The 22,678-nt window shown below is 32.6% G+C and overlaps 2 protein-coding genes across 2 annotated transcripts; both read right to left on the bottom strand.

The window, feature by feature from the left end:
* Positions 1–11,224: 11,224 nt before the first annotated feature.
* On the bottom strand, positions 11,225–15,657 carry LOC141667931 (glycosyltransferase BC10-like). Its single transcript, XM_074474578.1, has 3 exons — positions 15,423–15,657; positions 14,342–14,950; positions 11,225–12,474 (listed from the first exon to the last, which is right to left on the bottom strand). The coding sequence occupies exons 2-3, from the start codon at positions 14,864–14,866 to the stop codon at positions 11,836–11,838; spliced, it is 1,164 nt and encodes a 387-aa protein (XP_074330679.1). The 5' UTR covers positions 14,867–14,950; positions 15,423–15,657; the 3' UTR covers positions 11,225–11,835.
* Positions 15,658–19,137: 3,480 nt separating this feature from the next.
* LOC141667698 (uncharacterized) lies at positions 19,138–22,070 on the bottom strand. The gene is made up of 4 exons (XM_074474295.1): positions 21,784–22,070; positions 21,088–21,413; positions 20,352–20,403; positions 19,138–20,275 (listed from the first exon to the last, which is right to left on the bottom strand). Exons 1-4 carry the CDS (start codon positions 21,904–21,906, stop codon positions 19,385–19,387), a joined length of 1,392 nt encoding a protein of 463 aa, XP_074330396.1. The 5' UTR covers positions 21,907–22,070; the 3' UTR covers positions 19,138–19,384.
* Between the last annotated feature and the right edge of the window lie 608 nt (positions 22,071–22,678).

Here is a 22,678-nt window from a genome sequence, read left to right as displayed (position 1 = left end):
CGTTATGGATTATGATGTATGATGTAGACACTGATATAACATTGACCTGGATGTTAAATCTTAAAAACTAATATTTTCCATTAAAATTCAATTTATATTAACGGTAGTGTAAATTTTACTTTGTTGAATTTTACAATTGTAGGTTTTTATGAACTTTGTTAGGCATTATTAATCTTTCTAAATTGAGGATCAATACTCATAGATTATTTGTTTGATATTGAATGCTATGAAATGTAACACAGAGGGGGAGGGGTTGAATGTGTTTTTTGGATTTTTCTTTATTTTTAAGCTAGTTGGATTATGGTTTAACAAAGCAGATAAGATATGTAAGGATATTATGTTCACAAAGTCACTCAAAACACGTAATATCAAAACTCACTTAATTATATTAATTAACTTTGTCTTGCAACATATATGTGTTCTTGAAAATTAAGAACTCAGCTTCTATCTTGAGAGAATACAAGAAAATATAGATCTGTTTGTTACTTCTAAACTAAGAACTCGTACATGCTTTAGAGACTAACAACACGGCTTTACAAAAACTTGCACTAAATGTACTAAACCAATTTCTAAAGCAACCTTGTCTATTTCTTTTTCCGGTGTTAGCAAATCTATGCAGAATCTTGCAGGCTTGTGACCATCCTTTGTCTAGTGAATCTTGGCTCTTGATCTTGTATTCGTCAAGCTACTTTTGTACACTTTCCAATTGAATGAATGAATTGTTTGTTGACTGATAATCTTGAATATTGAACTTGTCTGTATTCTGAATTTGAGATAATATGTCGAGATCTCCTTTTGTTCTATAAAGAAGTGACATATCGATAAGTATAATGACTTATCGATATCTTGAGTTCTCTATAGGTATAATTGACTTGTCGAGATCTGCAGTTCTTTACATGTTAAATGACTTGTAAATATCTCTGAGATCTCTACATGTAGAAATGACTTGTCGATATCTCTGAGATCTCTATATACACAATTTGACTTATCACTATCTCCGAGATCTCTATATGAGAAATTGACTTGTCAATATCGCCAGTTCTCTACATCTTCATTGACTTGTCGATATCTCTAGGATCTCTACATGCAGAAATGACCTGTCGATATCTTCAGTTCTCTATATCTTCATTTGACTTGTCGATATATCTGAGACTTCTCTATAAGTCATTTTGGACTTTTCGAATGACTTCTCGATATACCTTAATATGTGACTTATCGATATCTTGACTTAAAACTTTTTTCATAGAACAACATTATTCAACTCCAAGCTTCTACATCTTTTCTCTGAGGCATGATCATGACTTGATCTTCTTCCAGAGTTCATTCCTTAACTTAAAACTGTTCACAGAAAAATTCCCCAGTCTAATCTACTGAACATGTTTACAGACTCAAGGAATACAATTACAAAATACAAATATTGATTATCATACAACTTGATTTTAGGGCTGTCAAAATGACTTAGCCTTGTTATTATACAGACATGTCTTGCACAACAATCTCCCCCAATTTGTGAGAAGATTGCTTATCACAAATTCATTGCTGATAACAACACTAACCCCAAGATAAAATTAAATACATTAAATCTAACAGATTGACAAATACACTTTTTATACATTGATTAATTACATCAGTTCAAAATTACAGACATCAGGTGAATTTCTCATAACCAGGTTCTTTCCTAATGAGGTCCTTAAGATATACTAGCACTTCAAGTTCTTCAATAATTTATGTCCCTCTTAAAGCTTATACCAGTTTGAACCATTCTTCCAAGGAGTAATTGTTGAGATAATTAACCCTGAATCTTGAAAATCTTCCAACTTTAATGTTCAGAAAATGTCCATCTTTTAAATTTCCACTCAACCCCCTTGCCTTGAGTTCATTAGATCTTTGTTCAAACATCTCAATCTCCCTGGCATATTGCCTTTCTCTTTCTTCCCTCTTAGCATTTATCCTAGCATGCTTTATATTCCTTTCTCTCAACCTTTCAGACATCACAACCTTCCACATTCTTGTGCAAGAATCACTATCCTTCATCAAATTATCATCTTCTTCAGTTCTGTGGTTGAAAATGTTTCCATTACTTCTCAATTCAGCAAAATGAAGGAACCATCCAAGTAGTAGATTCTGACTTCTCCCAGAGAGACAACCCAAACTTTGACTATTTCCTCAGCTAGTTATTGGTGATAGTCATTATCTCTTATGTTCCCAATTATACGTATAAAATCAGCTTGATTGAAGCATTTCCATATAGCACCAACATTAGCTTAAATTTTCTTTGGTTTTCTCCCAACATCTTTGAAGTGGGTCTTAATTGGAGGCTTGAATGAAGGTAGATTTGAGATTTTATTTAAAGAGACATGGCTGGATGTGATTGGTATTTTGAGTAAGGAATTTGCAGTTTGTTTGTAAAGCTATTTGGGCTTTGAGGTTGGAGTTTGTTGAGAGTTTGATTGGCTAGGCTTGGAGGCTTGAGTTTTGGGAGTGTGATAATTGGATTCATTAGACATCTTTTTTATTTGCTACCCCTTCTCCATCATTTCTTCTCCTCTTACTGTCATCCCCCGTTCTTCTCTTCTTTTTCCTTTTTTCTTGTCATCACCCTTGCTGCCAGTTGTTTTACTAGACTGACTTGGATTTGAACCAGAAGATTTTTGCTCACCCTTCTTCTGCTCATCATCATCTAAGTCATCTTTAGTATCAATTGATGTTTTAGGCAACATGGTGTCAGCATTCATAATATATCTCCCCAAAATCATAATCATTTCCTCATCTTCAATGCTCTTGATTTTCTTTATCTTCAAGTAAGTCTCTAAAGTCATGATTAGCCTTAGGTTCCCCATGACACAGTGCTTTGGAATCATGAAGTGTTTGCACCTTTTGGTTGTTGAACAGATGTAGGTCACTTCCTTGCTAGGTTGGAGATATGCTTTTGGAAAAGCAGCTACTTGAGCCTTTTTGAGTTCATTTAGCAAGAGAGTGTCCTCTGGAAACATCCTATTGACTTTGTTAATTAGGATATCCAGCTCAGATACTCTTCTAGATTGGAGATAAGAGAGAGACACCTACAAAAACCTGTCCACACCTGAGTCTTTGATATTAGAAATAATCCTCTTCTCTATGTAGTTTCCACTTATCACCATTATTACCCTTAGAAAATTGATATTTTGTCCAAAGCCTTTTTGTAAGTGAAGAAGTTGTTGGTTAGAGAGATCCTGAGAGCCTTGAGAAGTTCATCAAATTCTTTATCCAGGAAAGATCCCTCAGGTGCTTTCAATAGTCTTTCCATCCTAACATCATCATTCTTTTGAGTTGTGGCTTGGCTTGAAGATTCTAATTTTAGTTGTGACTCCATCTCCCCCTTAGGCTTGGTAGCAGACATAGAGATTGAAGGTAGAAAGAGTGTAGTTCTAACAGTTTGAGGTGATTTGGGTAGAGGTATATTTAAAACTCCCATAATATCCCCCAAAAGATACTGAGTTTTGCATCTATAGATGTTTGTGGAAGTCTACTAGGGACTTTATATCCTGTTACCGACTTTGAACCATGGAGGTTAACTAAGATACTTGAACTGTTAAAGATTCATTTGAAGATTGGAGAGTGGAGATTTGAGCTTGTAGATTTTGGATTTGCAGTTTGTGGATGTAGACATTGGTTGTTGTGAACTAGATGGTGCCAAAGTACCAAAAGAATTCTGCATAACATTCTTGACCTCCTCTATGACCAAGGCTGAAGGTTCAAACCTAGCTTTGTACAGTTGATCCATCTTGACCTTTGAGTCATTATTCCGAGTGATTTGTTTCTGGATCACCTCATGCAAAGCTTTGAAAGATTCTCTCAACTTAGACATATTTTCTTCCACTGGAGTGAGAGAGAGGGCTTGAAGTGTATCGGAAAACTTGTTGAACTTTGTCTTGATATCTTAAAATATAGGCATCAGCTCATCAATCATGTTATTAACCAATTTCTTTATTGCAACTTGATGTTTTCCCAGAGTGTTTTCCATAGCTCTTCCAATATGATGAAAGGCCTTCAATTGTGCTTTCTACACCTCTGTCACAACATCATATACTTCTTAGGGAGTGAGGACCTTAGCGGTGCTTCCCAAAATGGTCACATATATTCTTCTCTAAACTTTGCTAAGGCCTCCTCCATAGTTGTGGTAAAGTCCTTGTAAAGCCATGCATCCATATTACCATCTGCTTCATCTGAAATTTTCTCATGTTGCTCTTCAACATCCTCCTTGTAAGAAAGTAGTATTGCTTGATAGTCTTGGTTTGACATATCTGTAGTGATGAGTTGTTAGGTGATATTAGCTAGGCCTGCAAGTTGCTCAACCAAAAGGTCATTAACAGTTATAGGTTGGGCTTGAGCATTTTGCATCCATTGAGCTATGAGGTGAGAGGATTGAGGGTTGATGTTGGAGGTAGAAGGCTGGTCTGTTGTGTTTGAGGTATTTGGGATAGGGGTGGTAACTGGACTTGTGACATGAGTCACAGTTGAACTCACAACTTGAGATGTGGTTATGATGGTGTGTTGTTCACCACTAGTGGGAACCTCTATTTGAATTGGAGGGGAGTTGATTAGGTTACTATTATGTACCGTAGCCTCAAACCCTTGTTCCTCTTGCAAGGAACTGGAACTTAAATGTGCTATACTTGCCTCCTAAATGACTGGATGATTGACAATTGTACTCCCAGCTTCAATTGTCTGAGCAATATCAGCCAGGGTTGTGAGGGGAGTTGCCCTGTTAGAGGAACCTCCAATTGAATTGGAGAGGATTTAGGTAGCTCCCCCTCAAGTGGACTACCCTCAAACCTGTCAATCTATGAAGAATGTTGGGCATATGAAGTGCTATAGTATCTTGCACAGGGTATTCAGTTAAAACTGACAAAACTCATGTATTTGTGTTGGTGTCATCAAGGTTTACCCCAACATGTAGCCTCTCACCAACTGAATGTAGTGCCTAGGTGATGATCACAGTTTCTTGAACTATGTCACTTAATTTTGGCAAAACTTGAGATGAGGATTCAAGTTTTTCATTATAAGATGAAGAAATTTGTGAAATGATATTTGTGAGATCAGAATTGAGTGTTGGAAATTCTCCCTGAGTAAATGAGGGAGTTTTAAATGATGTGCTCGCTTGGTGTGTGCCAACCAAATTTCTTCTATCACCAACTTGAGAGTGCTTAAGTTAGGGTACAGACTCTTTACAGATTGCATTTGGGAGAATGCTTGATTCAATAGAAACACCTTATTGAGAAGATGTCTCTAGAGTCTGTTTATTTCCTTCTATTACAACTGCATCTTATTGGGAAAAATGCAGAGGTGGTGACTTGAGTGGTCAACTCAACTTTCTTTGTCTTCTTTGGCTTTATGACCATGTTAGACTCTAATTATGTTTGTTCCTCACCACTCTCAGAAATTATAGTCAGGGGTGCATTCTTTTTCTTCTTTTTACTCACTCCACCCTGTTGAGAGGATAAAGTGGTTGGTTCCATAGCTTCTAAAGGTAATGAAGAATTGGTCTCTGTTGTGGAAGGATCATGTTGGTTATCCTGTATTTCTATTGCTACAGGTGCAGGAGCCATAACTGAATAAGATATTGTACTGGATCTCATGTCAGGCATAAGGTAGGGGTACGTTCTAAATTTCTCCAACATAAAGTTAATGATATTTAGACCTACCTCCACCTTATTATTTGTAACTGATGACCCATATAAAATTTTGGACACTTTTTTACAATTGCCTATTTTAATTATATCAATACCATCAAGTAAATGTATGTTTGTAACTTTATGATTTAAAATAGACATAATAAACCTAGGAAAGAAAAATTCTTTACCTATGTTGACCAATGGCATTGTGAGCCTATTGTTGAATTCTTCCAGGATCAATAGCCCCACATTAATGTGCCTGTTGTGAGCCATGAAGAACACCAGCTTTTGGACCACACTGGATATATCATCATACCCGATCTTTCTGCAGGTGAAGGCTCTAACAACTGAATCAAACAAGAAAGACCATTCCCTCCTGAGATGCTTTTTGTTCAAGCTGACAAGGTTGATACATCAAATTCCACTTATTTACCCTGAATTAAACAGTTTACCACCAAGGACACTGCTTGATTCTCATTCACAACAGTGTTAACCACAACTGAGTTCCAAAACTCATTGAGGACGTCCAAGTACAGGATAAGATTAGCAGTCAAGGCACCTGCAAGATAAGACTCAAACAAAAACTTAACAAAAACTTAACAAAAACTTATCGATATCTTGAGTTCTCTATAGGTATATTTGACTTGTTGAGGTCTCTTGATCTTTGCATGTAAAATGACTTGTCGACATGTCAGAGATCTCTACATGTGGAATTGACTTGTCGATATCTCTGAGATCTCTATATACACAATTTGATTTATTGATATCTCTGAGATTTCTATATGAGAAATACTTGTCGATATCTTCAGTTCTCTACATCTTCATTTGACTTGTCGATATCTCTAGGATCTCTATATGCAGAAATGACTTGTCGATATCTCTAGTTCTCTACATCTTCATTTGACTTATTGATATCTCTAAGATCTCTACAAGCAGAAATGACTTGTCGATATCTTCAGTTATCTATATCTTCATTTGACTCGTCAATATCTCTAAGACTTCTCTATAAGTCATTTTGGACTTCTCGAATTACTTCTCGATATACCTAGATCTGTAACTTGTCGATATCTTGACTTAAAACATTTTTCATAGAACAACATTATTCAACTCCAAGATTCTACATCTTTTCTCTGAGGCATGATCATGACTTGATCTTTTTCCAGAGTTTATTCCTTAGTTTGAAACTGTTCACAGAAAAATCCCCCAGTCTAATCTACTGAACATGTTTACAGACTCAAGGAATACAATTACAAAAATATAAATATTGATTATCATACAACTTGATCTTAGGGCTGTCAAAATGGCTTAGCCTTGTTATTATGCAGGTTATTATGTTAGTGTAACCTAAGATATGAAAAAACTAATACTTAAAAAATTATTTGTACGGATAAAGTTGTAAAAGAGTTAAGATGAGTAAAAATATCTAATATATTATTATGAGTATGTTTGTTATTTATTAACTAATAAAAATATTTTAATATATTATTATGAGTCTTTTTATCACTTATATCCTAACTATAATAAATATAACAGGGGATAAATAGGAGTTTTTGTTTTGGTTTCATAATTTTCCCTTTCAATTATAACCATAATCATTAGATCTTTCAAAAAGGTTAACTAGAATAAATTAAATTTAAAAATATAATTATTCTAAATAATGATCTCATGTTCGAATCCAATAACAATATTCAATAATCAATAATAATTTTAGGTTCAAAAAGCATATATTAATTAACAACATCAACTAATCAATAATATTAAAAACATGGCGCACAATGATTTCATATTCCAGTCATACCACCGTGTACTAGTCTAACTTATTAAACATGTTTTAATTTAGTCTATTTGGTCTTAGTTAAATATTATATATACTTAAATTAGATTATAATTATATAATATTTGTTTTTGGTGCTATATCATTCTTAAAATATCATCAAATTTATATTTATTAAATATAAACAACAGATATTAAGTATCAACAACGTCCATTTATTGCACGAATTTGATGTTAATATTAACTAATATATATTTATAATAATTTTATAATTTTCAAATTTAACTAATAAATTATTCTAATTTAAGTAATTTATTAGAATCACTTTGATCAAGAAAATTGAGAACGATAAATCAGATTAAAAAAATTAAATTTAAAAATTAAATCCATCAAATATTTTGTGGAATTAATCATCAAAATCTAGGATTTTTAGAAGGGAATTTACCAAAATATCACTTTTTAAATATATTTTTTTTGCAATTTTAGCATTTTTTAAAATATTTGTAAAAATACCTTTTGCAAATAATGTCAACTAAATGCAATATTTTTTTTCAATTTTTAAGAATAATTAAATTATACTTTTGGTTGCATCGTAGATTGCATATGATTTTTTAGTGCAACTTGTTAACCAACATAATCTGCAACCAAAAATTATTTTAATTACTAAATTTTAAAATTACAATTTTGATTTATTTTAGTTTCAAATATGGTTGCAAAGTTCTGAAAGATATTTTCGTAAATATTTTTCAAAATATGGTAATATTAAAAAAATAAAAATAAAAAATAGAAGGGATTTTTACAAAAATGTTTCAAATACAATGGATGTTTTTCAAAAAATAATCATGGATACAAGCATAGTAGGCATCTCTAAAGGAGAGATAGTGTACTCTAACAGTATTAGTTATAATGGTGAGTTATACTTTAAAAAATAATATTTTTTTATTATTATTATTATCAAAAGAAAATGAGAGATAAAAACATATATTTGTACTTGGAGAGAGAAGGAAAGAGGAAGAGAAAGAAAAAAGATGGGTTGGATGTGTTTCAAAGTATATCTATATTTCATCCATGATTCAATACATTTGGAAGATCAAAACAGAATAACTATAATTATACTTAACATGATGATTGGAGTGATAATTTTTTAGTGATATTGCTAACAAGTCATGTAGGTTGGAGATACTCTTGCTACTTATACTAGCTTACACTTTGTATCCGTTGCTTGTAGTAGTGCATAGATTTAGTTATTGTTTTCGTTTTGTTTGATTAGGTACTCAAGCAACTTCAATAAGCAAGGGACTTGCAGTGCTCAAGGTTTCCAAGGAGTAGTTGTAGTGTGAGAGTTCCTGACTTGGTGATTTCGTGTTATGGTTTAAAGTGTTCGATTTTGTGAAGTTTTGTGTTGCTGATCAAGTTAGTCGTCAATTTAGGGTCTTCCCCTCCCCACCTGTACTCATTCCACAAATTTAGTAACTTGTGCATATGAATTTAGCCCATCACGCAAGGGTTTATATGCATTGTAGTTGAGTTGATGAAAAAAGGGATATCATGTTTGTAAATACTTTCGGAAATGGGCTCCATATTATAGGATGGGCTGTTTACGAGCCGAGCCGAGTTTTGATCGAACAGAGCCGAGCTTTAATTTTTTTTCTGACGAACCGAGCCGAGCCGAGCCGAGCCGAGCTTTCTTATCGAACAAAAATCGTGTTCGAGCTCGACCTCGTTAACTAACGAGCCGAACACGAGCTTGTTCGCGAACATAAACGAGCCGACCCGAGTTCAGCCAGAAAAAATTTTGGTCAACCGATGTTTGACTGTGAAAATAAATTATCAAATAATTTTTTTTTTTTTAAATTTGGTTATATCACTAAAATATATATATCTTGACATCCATACGATTGGATTGAGGGAAAATATTTTTAAAAAAATCGAAACACCAATTAATGACTAAACACTAGTTAGTGGTAATAGTCAAACTACTACTTGACTGTTAAAATAACAAACCAAATAAAATTATTTTGGTCTGAAAATTTGGTTATATCATTAAAATAAATTTATTTTGACATCCATACGGTTGGATCAATTAGAAATAATTTTAAACAAGTCGAGATACTAATACAGGACTAAACACTAGTTACTAGTACTAGTCAAAGTAATAATTTGACTGTTAAAATAGCAAACCAAATAAAATTATTTTGATCTGTAACTTTGGTTATATCAATAAAATGTATATATAATGACATCCATACGGTTGGATTAATATAAAATATTTTTAAAATAATCAAAACAACGAATCAGGACTAACCACTAGTTAACGGTAATAGTCAAACTAATACTTGATTGTTAAAATAACAAACCAAATAAAATTATTTTAATCTGAAAATTTGATTATATCATTAAAATATATTTATTTTGACATCCATACGGTTGGATCAATTAGAAATAATTTTAAACAAGTCGAGATACTAATACAGGATTAAACACAACACTAGTTACTAGTACTAGTCAAACTAATGTTTGAATGTTAAAATAGCAAACCAAATAAAATTATTTTAATCTGTAACTTTGTTTATATTAATAAAATATATATTATGACATCCATACGGTTGGATCAATATAAAGTATTTTTAAAATAATCAAAACAACAAATCAGGACTAAACACTAGTTAGCGGTAATAGTCAAATTAATACTTGACTGCTAAAATAACAAATCAAATAAAATTATTTTGATTTGAAACTTTGGTTTATCATTAAAATATATTTATTTTGACATCCATACGGTTGGATCAATTAAAAATAATTTTTAATAAATCGAGACACCAATACAAGACTAAACATTAGTTACCAAGACCGGTAAAACTAATATTTGACTATTAAAATAGCAAACCAAATAAAATTATTTTGATCTAAAACTTTAATTATATCAATAAAATATATATTTTATGATATTCATACGGTTGGATCAATTAAAAATAATTTTAAATAAATCGAGACATCAATACAAGACTAAACATTAGTTACCAAGACTAGTCAAACTAATGTTTGACTATTAAAATAGCAAACCAAATAAAATTATTTTGATCTAAAACTTTGGTTATATCAATAAAATATATATTTTATGACATCCATACGGTTGGATCAATATAAAGTATTTTTAAAATAATCGAAACAACATATCCGTACTAAACACTAGTTAGCGTTAATAGTCAAACTAATGCTCGACCATAAAATAGAAAATCAAATAGAATTGTTTTTGATGTGAAACTTTGGTTATATCATTAAAATATATATTTTATGACATCCATACAGTTGGATTGATGAAAAATATTTTTAAAAAAATCTTAACTAAAATATAATTATGAAGCCACATTTTAAAATTAGAAACTAAAATATAAAATATCTAAATTACGTCAAAATATATCACATATGGTATGCAAAATGATCGTTGGAAGATAAAAAAAACAGTGAAGTCGGATTTTTAAAAAATAAATCATACCTATATAAAAATATTTAGGATATATTAGATTTTTTTTGAATTTTAACGAGCAAGTTCGAGCCGAGCCGAGTTCGAGCCGAACAACCCAAAGCTCGGCTCAAGCTCGATTTGCTTAACGAACACATTTTTCTGTTCGAGTTCGAGCTCGAGGTCGTTAACGAGCCGAGCTCGAGTTTGTTCACGAACAGCTCGGTTCGTGAACAGCCCTATATCAACTTATTTGTCAGGCACAAGTCAACTATGCCATTTGTTAGATCAATTGCTATCGAAATTGGAAAGGGAATTGAAAACAAGATGCTAAATGGGAGATCGCTATAAGAAGGCTGGACCGGTAATTCATCTCCATCAAAGCATCAATATCTCTAATCGCTCAAGTAAGAATCCAATGAATAAGTTTTCACCAACTGTGATAATTGCTTGGTGGATGGGACTATGTCCTCATAGTGGTGGAACTAGAGGGCACGCTTACCTTTGATGGTCCCAAAGAGCATGCTGAATTATTCATTTTGAAGGGTCGAATATCTTCAGCTCACTCATAGCTAACCAAAAGCCCAATATGGTCTTCATTGTGTTGATAAGCAGAGGTCACTACTACATTATCAGTAACTTCTTAATAAATGCACATAACACGCCTATGTAACATCATGTACATCAGACTTTTAAATGGGATGAAAAAGGTCAGGAAATCTACATACATCTCATGTTTTTGAGATCCTACCGAGGATATGTCAATTTTGGTTGGAACCAACTTTTCTCAACACCAGCAAAGATGTTTGCACAAAAGACTATACCTGCTATTTTGTTCTAATTATGAACGTCTACCAAAAAAACATTAAACAGAGCTGAGCTAATAAGGATTTTTTACCCACAATTTTAAATGCCAACTATCAATTTAATTTGAAATCTGTTTCTCAAAATCCCAAAACCTTTGGTGCTAATAAGAGGAGAGGTTCCAGTGTACTTGGAGCGAATTTTCTAGCAAAAAGGACACAAACCGAAGAGTTACGGTCGTTATAAAGGCATTCACCACCTTCATATATTTTCTTCATGAATTCCTCTGTAATGTCACCTCTGCCAAAGGTAGCAGGGTGAGCTCCACCCCTTGACCAGTCCGTCCAAGTGACACTTCTATTTGCTAGCATATTTGGTGCTCGAATTGTCAGCATGGTCGGAAAGTAATGCTCATCAACATAACAGGCTGGTTTGCAGAAATCAGTGAATTTTGGATAAAATGTTGTGTCCTCAACTATGTAAATTGCTAGCTTCCTGTTGATTTCAAACCATTGTGACCCTTTACGCCAGTGGCTAATCTCTACTTCAGGTGCCATCATATAATTATACCGTCCTCTCCCAAATGGCCCGGGGTCATCAAATGCACCAATGAAGCTATATTTAGATTTTTTGATGTAGTGGTAGATGACACTGAAATTGTAGAGCGGAATGCACGACTCTGAAAGGAGAACAAACCATTCATTTGAGACATCAAGTAATGCATTTGCAAGAAGTCTTCTCTCAGCATCACACATACTCATCTTACCCCATTCTGCAACCTGAGCAATATAAGATACAAAATCACTCACTATCTATGAAAATTCTGGACAACCATGCAGCACAATTGAGTACTGTACAAGTACAAAATTTGTTATAAAACACACCAGTTGCTGTGTAAAGAAATTTATATACTAGACCAAGCACATCATTTAATGCTATTCTGTGGAATTGTAATGCCAAAAAATTGCTGAACAGAATTAACAGGCAGTAAATAGTACACATTGCCTCAGGAGTCAGGACTATTCTGGAAGTGACATATTTTTATTTATTTTTGGAGTGATTATTGGTTAATATCTCTCTGAAATTTTTTATTATATAGAATTCCGATGATACATAAAAGTCATTTCAAAAGCAGTCTAACCAAAAATTAAAGAACAAACTGCCAGTTACTAAATGGATGGAACAGATACTTCTATCATGCATGAATATTCGCCACACACACAACAAAGGTATAACTTTCCATACTTTTACACTTGTGTAATAATGTTTAAGTCCACAGTTAGAGCACCCCGACATTCTACGTGTTCGGCATTAATATCATGGCTGTTAACTTGTAAAGCATGTAATACTAAATGCACGTATGCTATTTTCCACCTAAAACAACTTGAAGCAATTTACAACTAATTTGATGAATGCAAATAGGAGCTTCCTTCATCTACAAGACTAAATCTAAGCATTCCATTATGCTTTTAGTAACTAGTATGCCAAACAAGAAAAGACAAGGGAACTAAATAGTAAGGGATAAAAGGACCACGGCGATATTGTCTAGAACACTAGGAAATCATAAAAATGACCTGTCAAAAAAATTATTCTGAGTTTCGGAGCAGGACTTAAAACTAATAATTTAAGAATTTTAAAGCAGCAACTACAATAACATCAGAATCATGGTTGTACTCTAAGAATTTTGTAAATTTTCCAAAAATTAAAGTCATCGAGGGCTAAGTAAAAAAAAAAATCAGTACTAAACTTTAAAACATAAGTGAGGAAAGAAAACGATTCTAATAAACTTTAAAAAATAAGTGAGGAAAGAAAACAATTCTAACAAACTATAAATTAGAGCTACCCGAATATAAATATTTCTTATGTTAAGATATAACATTAGAAAGCTATAATTTTATTAAGACTCGAATCTGAATCGAGCCTATACAAAATTTTTCTTACTATTAAAGCTAGGTATGACATAAAAAGCATATTAAATTTAAATTTATAAGATAAAAAGCATATTAAATTTAAATTTATAAGATAAATTTCAAAATTTAGATGACCACGGACATCTGCCTCTCACTAGAGCGGAGTCAATATGGGACCATTAGGACACCATCCCTTTAGTAGATTTTAATAAAAAGAATATTTGATTTGCTTTTTTTAATCACCTCAAGCATGAATCAGTATAGTTATTACAAATAGCGATTAGTTATTATTGTTTGTTTTTAAGTTTCTAAAGGCATCACCAATTCAACAGTTTTGTTAGAATCGTTACTAAATTGGTTAGAGTAGCCATTGGCATGCCTCCTGGGGGGGGGGGGGTTGAGGTAATATTCTTCACTTACATGACCAGTCAGTAAGATTTCAGTGTCAAACTTACTAACAAGATCAGAAAAAAGGCACAATAATAAAGTAAATCACAATGTCGGCATGTCTTATTATTTTTCACATGTCAAAAGGGGTTTTGGAGAAAAGCATTTCTCGCTCGTTCTTCATTGTCTCAAATCCTCTTTGTCATGACTCATGTTTGTCACGAAAATTACATTCAACTATTAGTCTACTAACAAAAAACAAGTCAAAACTAATTAATTATGCATTGTATTCAATCAATGTAGAACAATCAACAATATAAGCTTACGGAGAAGAATGGTTGAAACATACCTCACTTGGTATCTGTCTCTTGTAAAAGACAGATGAAGATGGAAAATTTGGTACAAACGACGGAAGTGAATGAATATATATGGAATATCGTCTATCATGTCCACTGAAAAACCTCTCCCAAAGAGGTGCCAATGGCAGTGGCCCCTTTGTCAAGAACATGAATGCAATCTTCGGTACTCTAGTAAACGGATACTCTTTCCTACGAGGCACCAGCGATGCTAACCAGAAAAGTTCTTTATCGCTCATAGTATGTAGCAAATTAGACGGGGCCTTGGTCCATCGAGCTAAACTAGTATTAGCTTCTTCAACACATTGAAATATATTTGTCTTCAGTCCGGTGGCTGCTACTATGTTCTGAGCTCCAAAGTGCCGAATCAGGTATACACTAACAACCGAAAATGTGACACACATAACCAGAAACAATACAAGAAACTGAAGCATCCTGTGTGGCACCCTCGATTGGTTCGTCCTACTTGTAACAAAACCATCTTTGCTTTCCTCCAATGGCGAAATTCTTGAGTACATCTTGAACAAACCTTATATAATCTCACCAAACATAGCCAGTCCTACTTCCCTAATAAATAAAATTCAGTGCCACCCTTACATGCACTGTCAAAACAACCAACAGTATTTCAAAAGATAGAACCTTTACTCTTGAAGAATTACAAAATTTAAATACTTATACTGCACCTAGGTGCCTGGAACACCAGTCGAACTCCATTGTCAACACAATTGCACAAAAACAATCCGAAACAACTCAATTGAACTGAATTCTTATCTTTATACATATTTATGATCATAGATTTTAATCAAAATCTGGCAAGTTTTTAAAAAACAACAATTTGACACGTTTAAAAACACGAAACTGCAGAGCTCCTAAATTGGCACCACTACACACCACTACACTTACATCACAAGGCAAAAAATCAAAAGTTACCATTTGGGTACTTTGAAATTGTAAACAAGAGCGATTCGAATTATGCACATTTCAACAGGTGATACCATTTCATGTCTAACTGGGATTCACAGAAGATGTATACAGCTAAATAAAAAGTAATAAAACAAGAGCTAGCGAACATACCATTAGTAGATAAATACTGAGATACATGTAGTTAGATACACTGATTCAGTCCGGGGTTCTTTGTGGGTTCTAGCTTCTAGGTGAAAATGAGAGAGACACAGAGAGAGAGAGAGATGTTAAAGGGGTTTGGAGAGAGATTAAAAGGGTTGAGAGAGAAAGAAGGGGTGAAGAGATCTAAGAAAATTCAAAGAACGAGTATTCTTATTTCATCGCACAATACACTTGTATTACACACACTTGACACTACAACGTTCAAAGTGACTTGTCAATTTCTGGACAGTTTGGATGGACTTTTTGTTTTTGGTTTTAATTGACAAAATTAGAAATTATTAATCATCATAATTCATAGGAGAAATATCTTCTTTGTTCTTAGATTATTTCACTAATATATATATATATATATATATTATTTGATCATTTTTCTATATATATATATATAATCTAGTTAAAAAAAGTGAAGGATAATATGATGTTCATCTAAGGGCTATCTAATATAAAAAATATGTTTTTATTAGATTAGTTTAGTGAAATTAGTAAAAATAAATCAAATTTTAGAAAAATCTGTGAATATTATGTTATTTTAAAATATCAATAATATATGTGTTATGATTCTTTTGTCACCGAGTTATTTCTTATGAAAATCTATTCTAAATAAAAATACTTATTACATATGTAAATGCTTTATTTTTCATGAAAATCTCCTGTGAATAAATATTCATTATGAATACAAATGATTTAGTTTATATAAAAATTATATTTTAAATAAATATTCATTATTAATATATATATATAGTAGAATTTAGTCAAATTATTGCTACAATCTGTGTGAATTTTGATAAAAATAGTTGAAATAAAAAGTATACAATAATTACATGCTTGAGTAGGCAAGTATTTAAGCACACATAATTTATTAAATATTTTTTAATAAAATAAAAATTCGAAATTCATAAAAAACCGAGTTAAATTTATTACTTTCACTACGGGGATTAGCTAGGACGCAAGGAAACGGGTACGAAAGTGTGAGTTCGTATTGCGGCCATGCGAGAATTCGACAAATATAATAATATAGGGATACGGGTGCGGGGACTTGGAAATAATAAACAAAAAATTATAATATATTTCATGTTAAAAATAATAAAACTATTAACAAAATAAAAAATTACATGAAAAATGAATTAATTGCATCATTTATTAATTTAAAATACAAAAATATAAGTAAAAAATTTTAGTTTATGCAAAAATGAATACGATAATTAATACTTTTGTAGTAATTAATAGACATGAATATTTAAATTTATAAATTTAATTTTCTAAAATAGATTTTGATTATAATTTATGAAGATAAAATTTTATATTTGTATCGTGAAGGAATCCACGTGTCCCACATAAGATAAATGTGCCCAATTATCCGACACACAAGGACTCGACATGCGACTCAAGTGTGTTGCTTTTTCGGGATTGATCACTAAAAATCCATTATTTTTTTGCCAAAAATTAAAGCAGATTTTCATTAAAATTTGAAAGATACACGATCGAAAGAAACCCTCAAGTGATCATGCAATCAGGTTTAAAAATAAATAAAACTAAATAATTAGCCATTTTCAGAATACAAATATTTAGAAAATTAAAAATTAAAAATGAATGTAATGATTTCCCATAGCAATCCAGCATGCATCACCCCCGAAAACAGTATTTTCATAATTGACCCTCGCATTAATTTCATTAATAGTGCAATATTCAGAGGACTCAGTTACAACAACTTAAACTTAGTTTAAATGCCTCATTTTATGAACAAATATTTTTTGTGAGAAGTGAGCACATGCATTTGCTGCACCGTTCCAGTTGCCGGACACCAACTATAAAAATACTGAAAGCGTTGTTGATATGAGATATCCAAATTTCTCCATACATCATCAAATTTATTTTTAACACAACCACCAAATTGCACAAATCGAGACACATCACATAAAGGAAGACAATTAAACGCACAAATAATAACTTAAACTCAACAAAATAAAAAAGACCCAAAATTCAAATATCTCATAATAACACTAAATTTTAATATGTTGTTTGATCAAAGATTTTAAATCTAAAAATTGAATTTTATAAAATCCGAGTTCTTATCTTAGTAGATATGAAAAATTAAATTGAAGAACTTTAAAGGATTTTTCGAGTTTTGTTAAGAAATTTCGATTTTATTAAAGAAAAAATAAATAAAAAGAGCAGATGAAGATGGAGTTGAATAGAAATGCCGGGAAAGAAGAGAGGGGGCCTAGCATTGTTGTGTTGGGCGGCCAACTGTTATTTGCATGCGAAAAATATCCATTATTTTACATACATAGTTATAATTATTTAAAAAAAATGCTAATCAGTAATTAATTACAGTAGATTTTTCGCACGTATCGTCAGACGTCTTAATTCAGTACCCAGTGTTTTAAAATATCCTATCAAGTTATGTAATTTTTTTTTAAACAATTAATGTTCTGATAATATTTTGAAAAACCATCACATAAACGGCATTCATGTTCTATTCCATGTAGAAATTTTAACTCTGCCTAACAAAGTTCTGCTTTATTTCTAGAGCCTGTAGGATATGAATTATGATTAGGATTCAAACAAACAGATTAATATCTCTATCTTTTTCCAGAAGAATTCGAACCAAGTTTATCTAATCTAATTCCAACACCGAATCTAGGAAGGAAAGGAAAAATATTTGACTTGAAACTTGAAACCCAAGTTTCAACATCTTCATAAATACAGCTGGCCTCTTCTGTTAACAATACAAACTCATTAGTGACAGAACTTAAAAGATACTACTCTGTTCACTTAAGATAATATTGCATATTATTATTTTACAGTAAAAATTATGGAGACAGTGGGAATAAGATATTATTTGCATGAGAATCGAGTACACGGCATGCAAAATTTTATGCATGAGAATCGAGTACACGGCATGCAAAATTTTATGTACCTGCTTGGGAAAGAGAATTTACAGTGAAAATAGGTGGTCTTGCTTGGGAGAAATTCGTTGAAGCCAAGAAGCACATTGATAGCGATTGCAAGGTTATGATGTGGAATGATTTAGCCGGTGCAGAAGCTTTTTATGAAGCGAAAATTCGATTTTGGTGTGAATATAATCGAAGACTGGACGAGTTCTCGTCTGATCCTTGTGTCTATGTTGATGATAATACTGACTGGTATTCCAAATTTCAAGAAGATGTAGAAGATGAAAATTTGATGTTAGTAACGAAAGAAGAATTTTCGCAAAACGGAAGAACAAATAGTAGGATACTTAACTTCATGCTTCATCCTGTGGCGAATTTAAAACGTTACACTGTCAAGAAGCTGCTCCCAAGAACTACAGCTCTTACTGCTACTACACCTGAGAGCAATTTATAAGGCACCCTGTCTTGATTTTTTTATTTTTGGTTGGATTTTTGATTTATAATGATGTATATACGTAGTCAGGAATTTTTTAAATTGAAGAATGGATTGTTTTTTGCTGATTAATTTGTCTGCCTGACTAATGCTTACATGACTTGTTCATACTCACAATTTTGTTTGTATATAGGTTTTTGTGTTTGTTATTTGATATTTACAGTTGTATCTGAATCAGATTATTCACACACATAAGTTCCTGCTTGAGTTCTTGATTAGTTGATTTAAATTTGAAGTTTTAACTAATCCTATCATAATTAGAAGAGAGGGTCCCAGTTACAATTCATGGTGGAGAAGTGTAATAGTTGGCAGAAGCGTTATTCTGCAGAGAATTCTGCTTGCTCTCGGGTAAATATTAGAGTGTGCGATTACAGATCCTAACTAAAACCTGAAAATTGTTAACAAACAAAAAGTAGCAAAGTACTTGATACTCAGTTATTAATCGACAGTCTCAAAGTTTCATCAAACAACAAACGTTGCTAAAACTTGAAAAGATGCAGACGGTGGGTAGACGTTAATGTTCCTCAATCATGCTGCTTTCCCTTTGAAGTTTTCTGACCAGAATGGGAAGTTTGTGATAATGATTGAGTCGCAGATCTAGCACTGTGCGGAAGAAGCTTAAAGACTGGACTTGGTTGTTCTGGTGTCCCCAGAGTATTTGCTGGAGACACCGGAAAGATAGAGACTGCTGGCTGCTCAACTTCCCTGTGAATAGGAGTAGAAGAGGATATTTCTGCTGGTTGGATACTAGTGCTTTCCATGCCTGCATGTACTGCACTCTTCTGATTTAGCACGTTACAAATGCTTTGGTCATTGCAGAGATCATTCATTTTGTTTATGGAGTCTGAGGCGGGGGGAAGCAGAGGCACTATTCTAGGCGTCTCTTTATCACACACTTCATCATCATCAGGACTGCTAGGACTTTTGTCAGTTGAAATTGAAAGGTCTTCAGAATCAAAATCATCATCTGAACTATTAAAACTTTTGTCCAACTCATCTTGTTGAGTCGCAGATATAGCATTGTGAGGAAAACCCATGAAGTGTTGAATCGGTTGATTAGGATTCCAACCAGTAATGGACAGAGAAGCTGGGGAGATAGGGAGCACATGCTGTCCAACTCCCGAGTGAATTAGACTGCAAGTGCTTGGCATATGTACTTTGTTCTTGAATGGACTAAACTTCATTATATTATCAATTTGGGGAGATGATACAGGTGTCTTCCCAACAGCTTTTTCCAAGCTTTGAATCCTTTTATCGGTTTTCTCATAAACAACTGCATGCTTATCAATGTTAGATGTAAGCTCAACTTCATGATTCAACCGTAGATTCTTTTGAGCAGATGTTTTCAGAGGATTTCCCAGATAAGCTCCTTCTTCAAACAGTATGTCCGGTGATTCAGCCATCAACTTTTGCACCTGTATTAGAATTTTGACATGTGCCTTAGGTTAATTATCTAAGTTGAAAACAAATAAGCTTTGAAGACGACCATACCTTTATCAACCTATGCAACTCAAACACTTGAGCTGCAAATAATCTTTGTTGACTGCAGATAGTAACAAGGATTTAAACAGAACCACAGTCGAGTGAATAAGTAAGCAAATCATGCTGTTTTTGAATTGTTAACATAGAACCACACATTCTAAAATACTAAACCAAGATTTCCACTTGGCAAGTTCATTCCAATTGTATTACTGATCCAAAACAATTCTACATATACAAAGACACAAGTATGCAACAAATTATATCATTATATTCTTGTACCTTGAAAGAAACTATAAAACACATCATTTGATTATATGCACACTCATTTAAAACTCCAGAAAAGTAAGATACCTCGCTATAAGGATTGATCACTAATATAAGTCGATCAGATGATCCCAATCATGCAACATATGTATGACTTAGTGGTCACAATTTTTGATCTGTAATATACATAATGCAGAATTTGTGCAAATTAATATGCATATCTATGCACTTCTAAAACATCTATTATACTTCCATGCTGGAAAATTTTGGCTAGAGAGGGGTGGACAAATTTTTTTTACTCAGTCTTATTAATGAACGGTTTCAAAGTAAAATTTTTTAATCACCTTATAAATTTAGAAACTGAAAAACAAATCAACCTTGTTGCAGTGATCATATACTGTGTATAGATAAAAAGATAATAGACTGTAGTTTTGAGTTGTCACCATTACTTTAAATATGAGTTTATGAATTGGAAACTTACTTGACAATAGTGCTTCTTGCTTTCCAAAAAGGGATTTGACCAATTATACTTACAACATCATCAGGAGATACCGGCATTAATTCCGTTGCGGAGTCCTCACATGCATCACCACCTCTATCCAGGGCTGTCGTTAGTAATGACCCTCGTGTCTCTTCACCACGCTCTGCATCATCAGGCCTTGTCTGCAGCTTATGAGATTCAGAATGGATAGAAATGTTTTCGGAATGTTCCTGCAGGTCTAAATGGGAATATTGGCTTAGTTTCTCAGGTGGATATACCGGAAGAGGCAGCTGAGTTGGGAAAATGCTTCTCTCTTGTGTAGACCCCTGTATGTTCAAGTCACAGTAGTGGTATCATACATTACAAAGATTATATGTGTGTCAAATTAAAATACTTTATCAAAGATCCAAACACAACATTTAAAAGTATCATATATAATTGGAAAAACTCCTAAAAAGTAAGAAAGTGTTTGCTAGAAGAATATAGGTGGCATGGCATATGAAACAAACAACTTTCTAAAGTCTATAAATACTCAAAGCAATCAAGCATCCATAAGAATAGACAATCAAAGATTGTGCAAAGAAGTTTGCTATCACTTGTTCATATCTCAGCGCTCAAATCAGTTATAGGTAGTATTTTGCAGTTGTTTTCATAACATTATAAAGAACTTAAGGTAGATAAACATCTGAGAGTCACCTGGTACTCACTGAAACCACCACTAATACCAAGTTGTTTAATCATATTTGTTGAAGATGCTCCAAGCTCCTCTCTCTTTGTCATATGTTCTTTCCCTCTAATCTCATCCCTACCCCTCTCCATTTCTCTGTCTTCCACCCTCTGCTCAACCCAATAACCAATAAAGTTTCGAGCAGTGTATTGAAATTTTGAAATGAAATGTTTTAACAAGTAAATTAAAATTAGTTATTGTAAATACAACTTGAAGATATTATGCTTGAAATGAATAAAATACTTACTGTGTTGGTGTTGGCGTTTCAGATAATGCAATGTGTACATTATAAAATATGTTGTTGTAGAAAGTTCAAGGTGTTTCTGTAAGTTACAGGTAGAACAGAACACAAGGCGTTGTAAACTGGGAATATGATATAAACAACATATTGACTCACTCACAAGGCGGCAGTGCAGGTTTGTGGTTTTGATCAAAGCTTAACTCATTTTATTATTTATCTATTATGTTTAATTAATATTTATAACATTTTTAATGGACTAAAAACTACTGTTAAAATATATTATTAGCTTTTAAAAAAAGGATTAGCATAAGATTATGCATAAAAATTATAAAATTATTTACCATCGATCAAATTTAAAAATATTATGTATCAAATAAGTCAAATATTTTGTCAATATTTAAAGTGGGTTTAAAGTGTCGTTGAGTTGTAATTGTAAGCAAGTTCAGTTTTCATAAAAAAACTAGCATAATAACTCGTTCGAGACACAGGTTATTTTTTAGAGTTTTTTTATGCATGCAATTATAATATTTTTAGTTATATTCTTATTTGTAAATGTTATATAATCTTTAACGTATTTATCTGTGTATCATTTTCATACAGGACATTACTAAATTAAACAATGT

This window comes from Apium graveolens, chromosome 6 (assembly GCF_009905375.1).
Source record: "Apium graveolens cultivar Ventura chromosome 6, ASM990537v1, whole genome shotgun sequence".
Classification (NCBI taxonomy): domain Eukaryota; kingdom Viridiplantae; phylum Streptophyta; class Magnoliopsida; order Apiales; family Apiaceae; genus Apium; species Apium graveolens.
The sequence above is the reverse complement of the archived record's forward strand: the minus strand, read 5'-3'. Positions and strand labels throughout refer to the sequence as shown.

Bases quoted from the DNA above. Each gene is read 5' to 3' on its own strand.
- LOC141667931 (XM_074474578.1), bottom strand. From the start codon at position 14,866: ATGTACTCAAGAATTTCGCCATTGGAGGAAAGCAAAGATGGTTTTGTT. The intron at 12,475-14,341 runs GTATGTTTCAAC...TATATTGCTCAG, and splicing joins AGAGACAGATACCAAGTGAG to GTTGCAGAATGGGGTAAGAT.
- LOC141667698 (XM_074474295.1), bottom strand. From the start codon at position 21,906: ATGGAGAGGGGTAGGGATGAGATTAGAGGGAAAGAACATATGACAAAG. The intron at 20,404-21,087 runs GTAAGTTTCCAA...TACTATCTGCAG, and splicing joins GCAAGAAGCACTATTGTCAA to TCAACAAAGATTATTTGCAG. The intron at 20,276-20,351 runs GTATGGTCGTCT...ATTCTAATACAG, and splicing joins AGTTGCATAGGTTGATAAAG to GTGCAAAAGTTGATGGCTGA.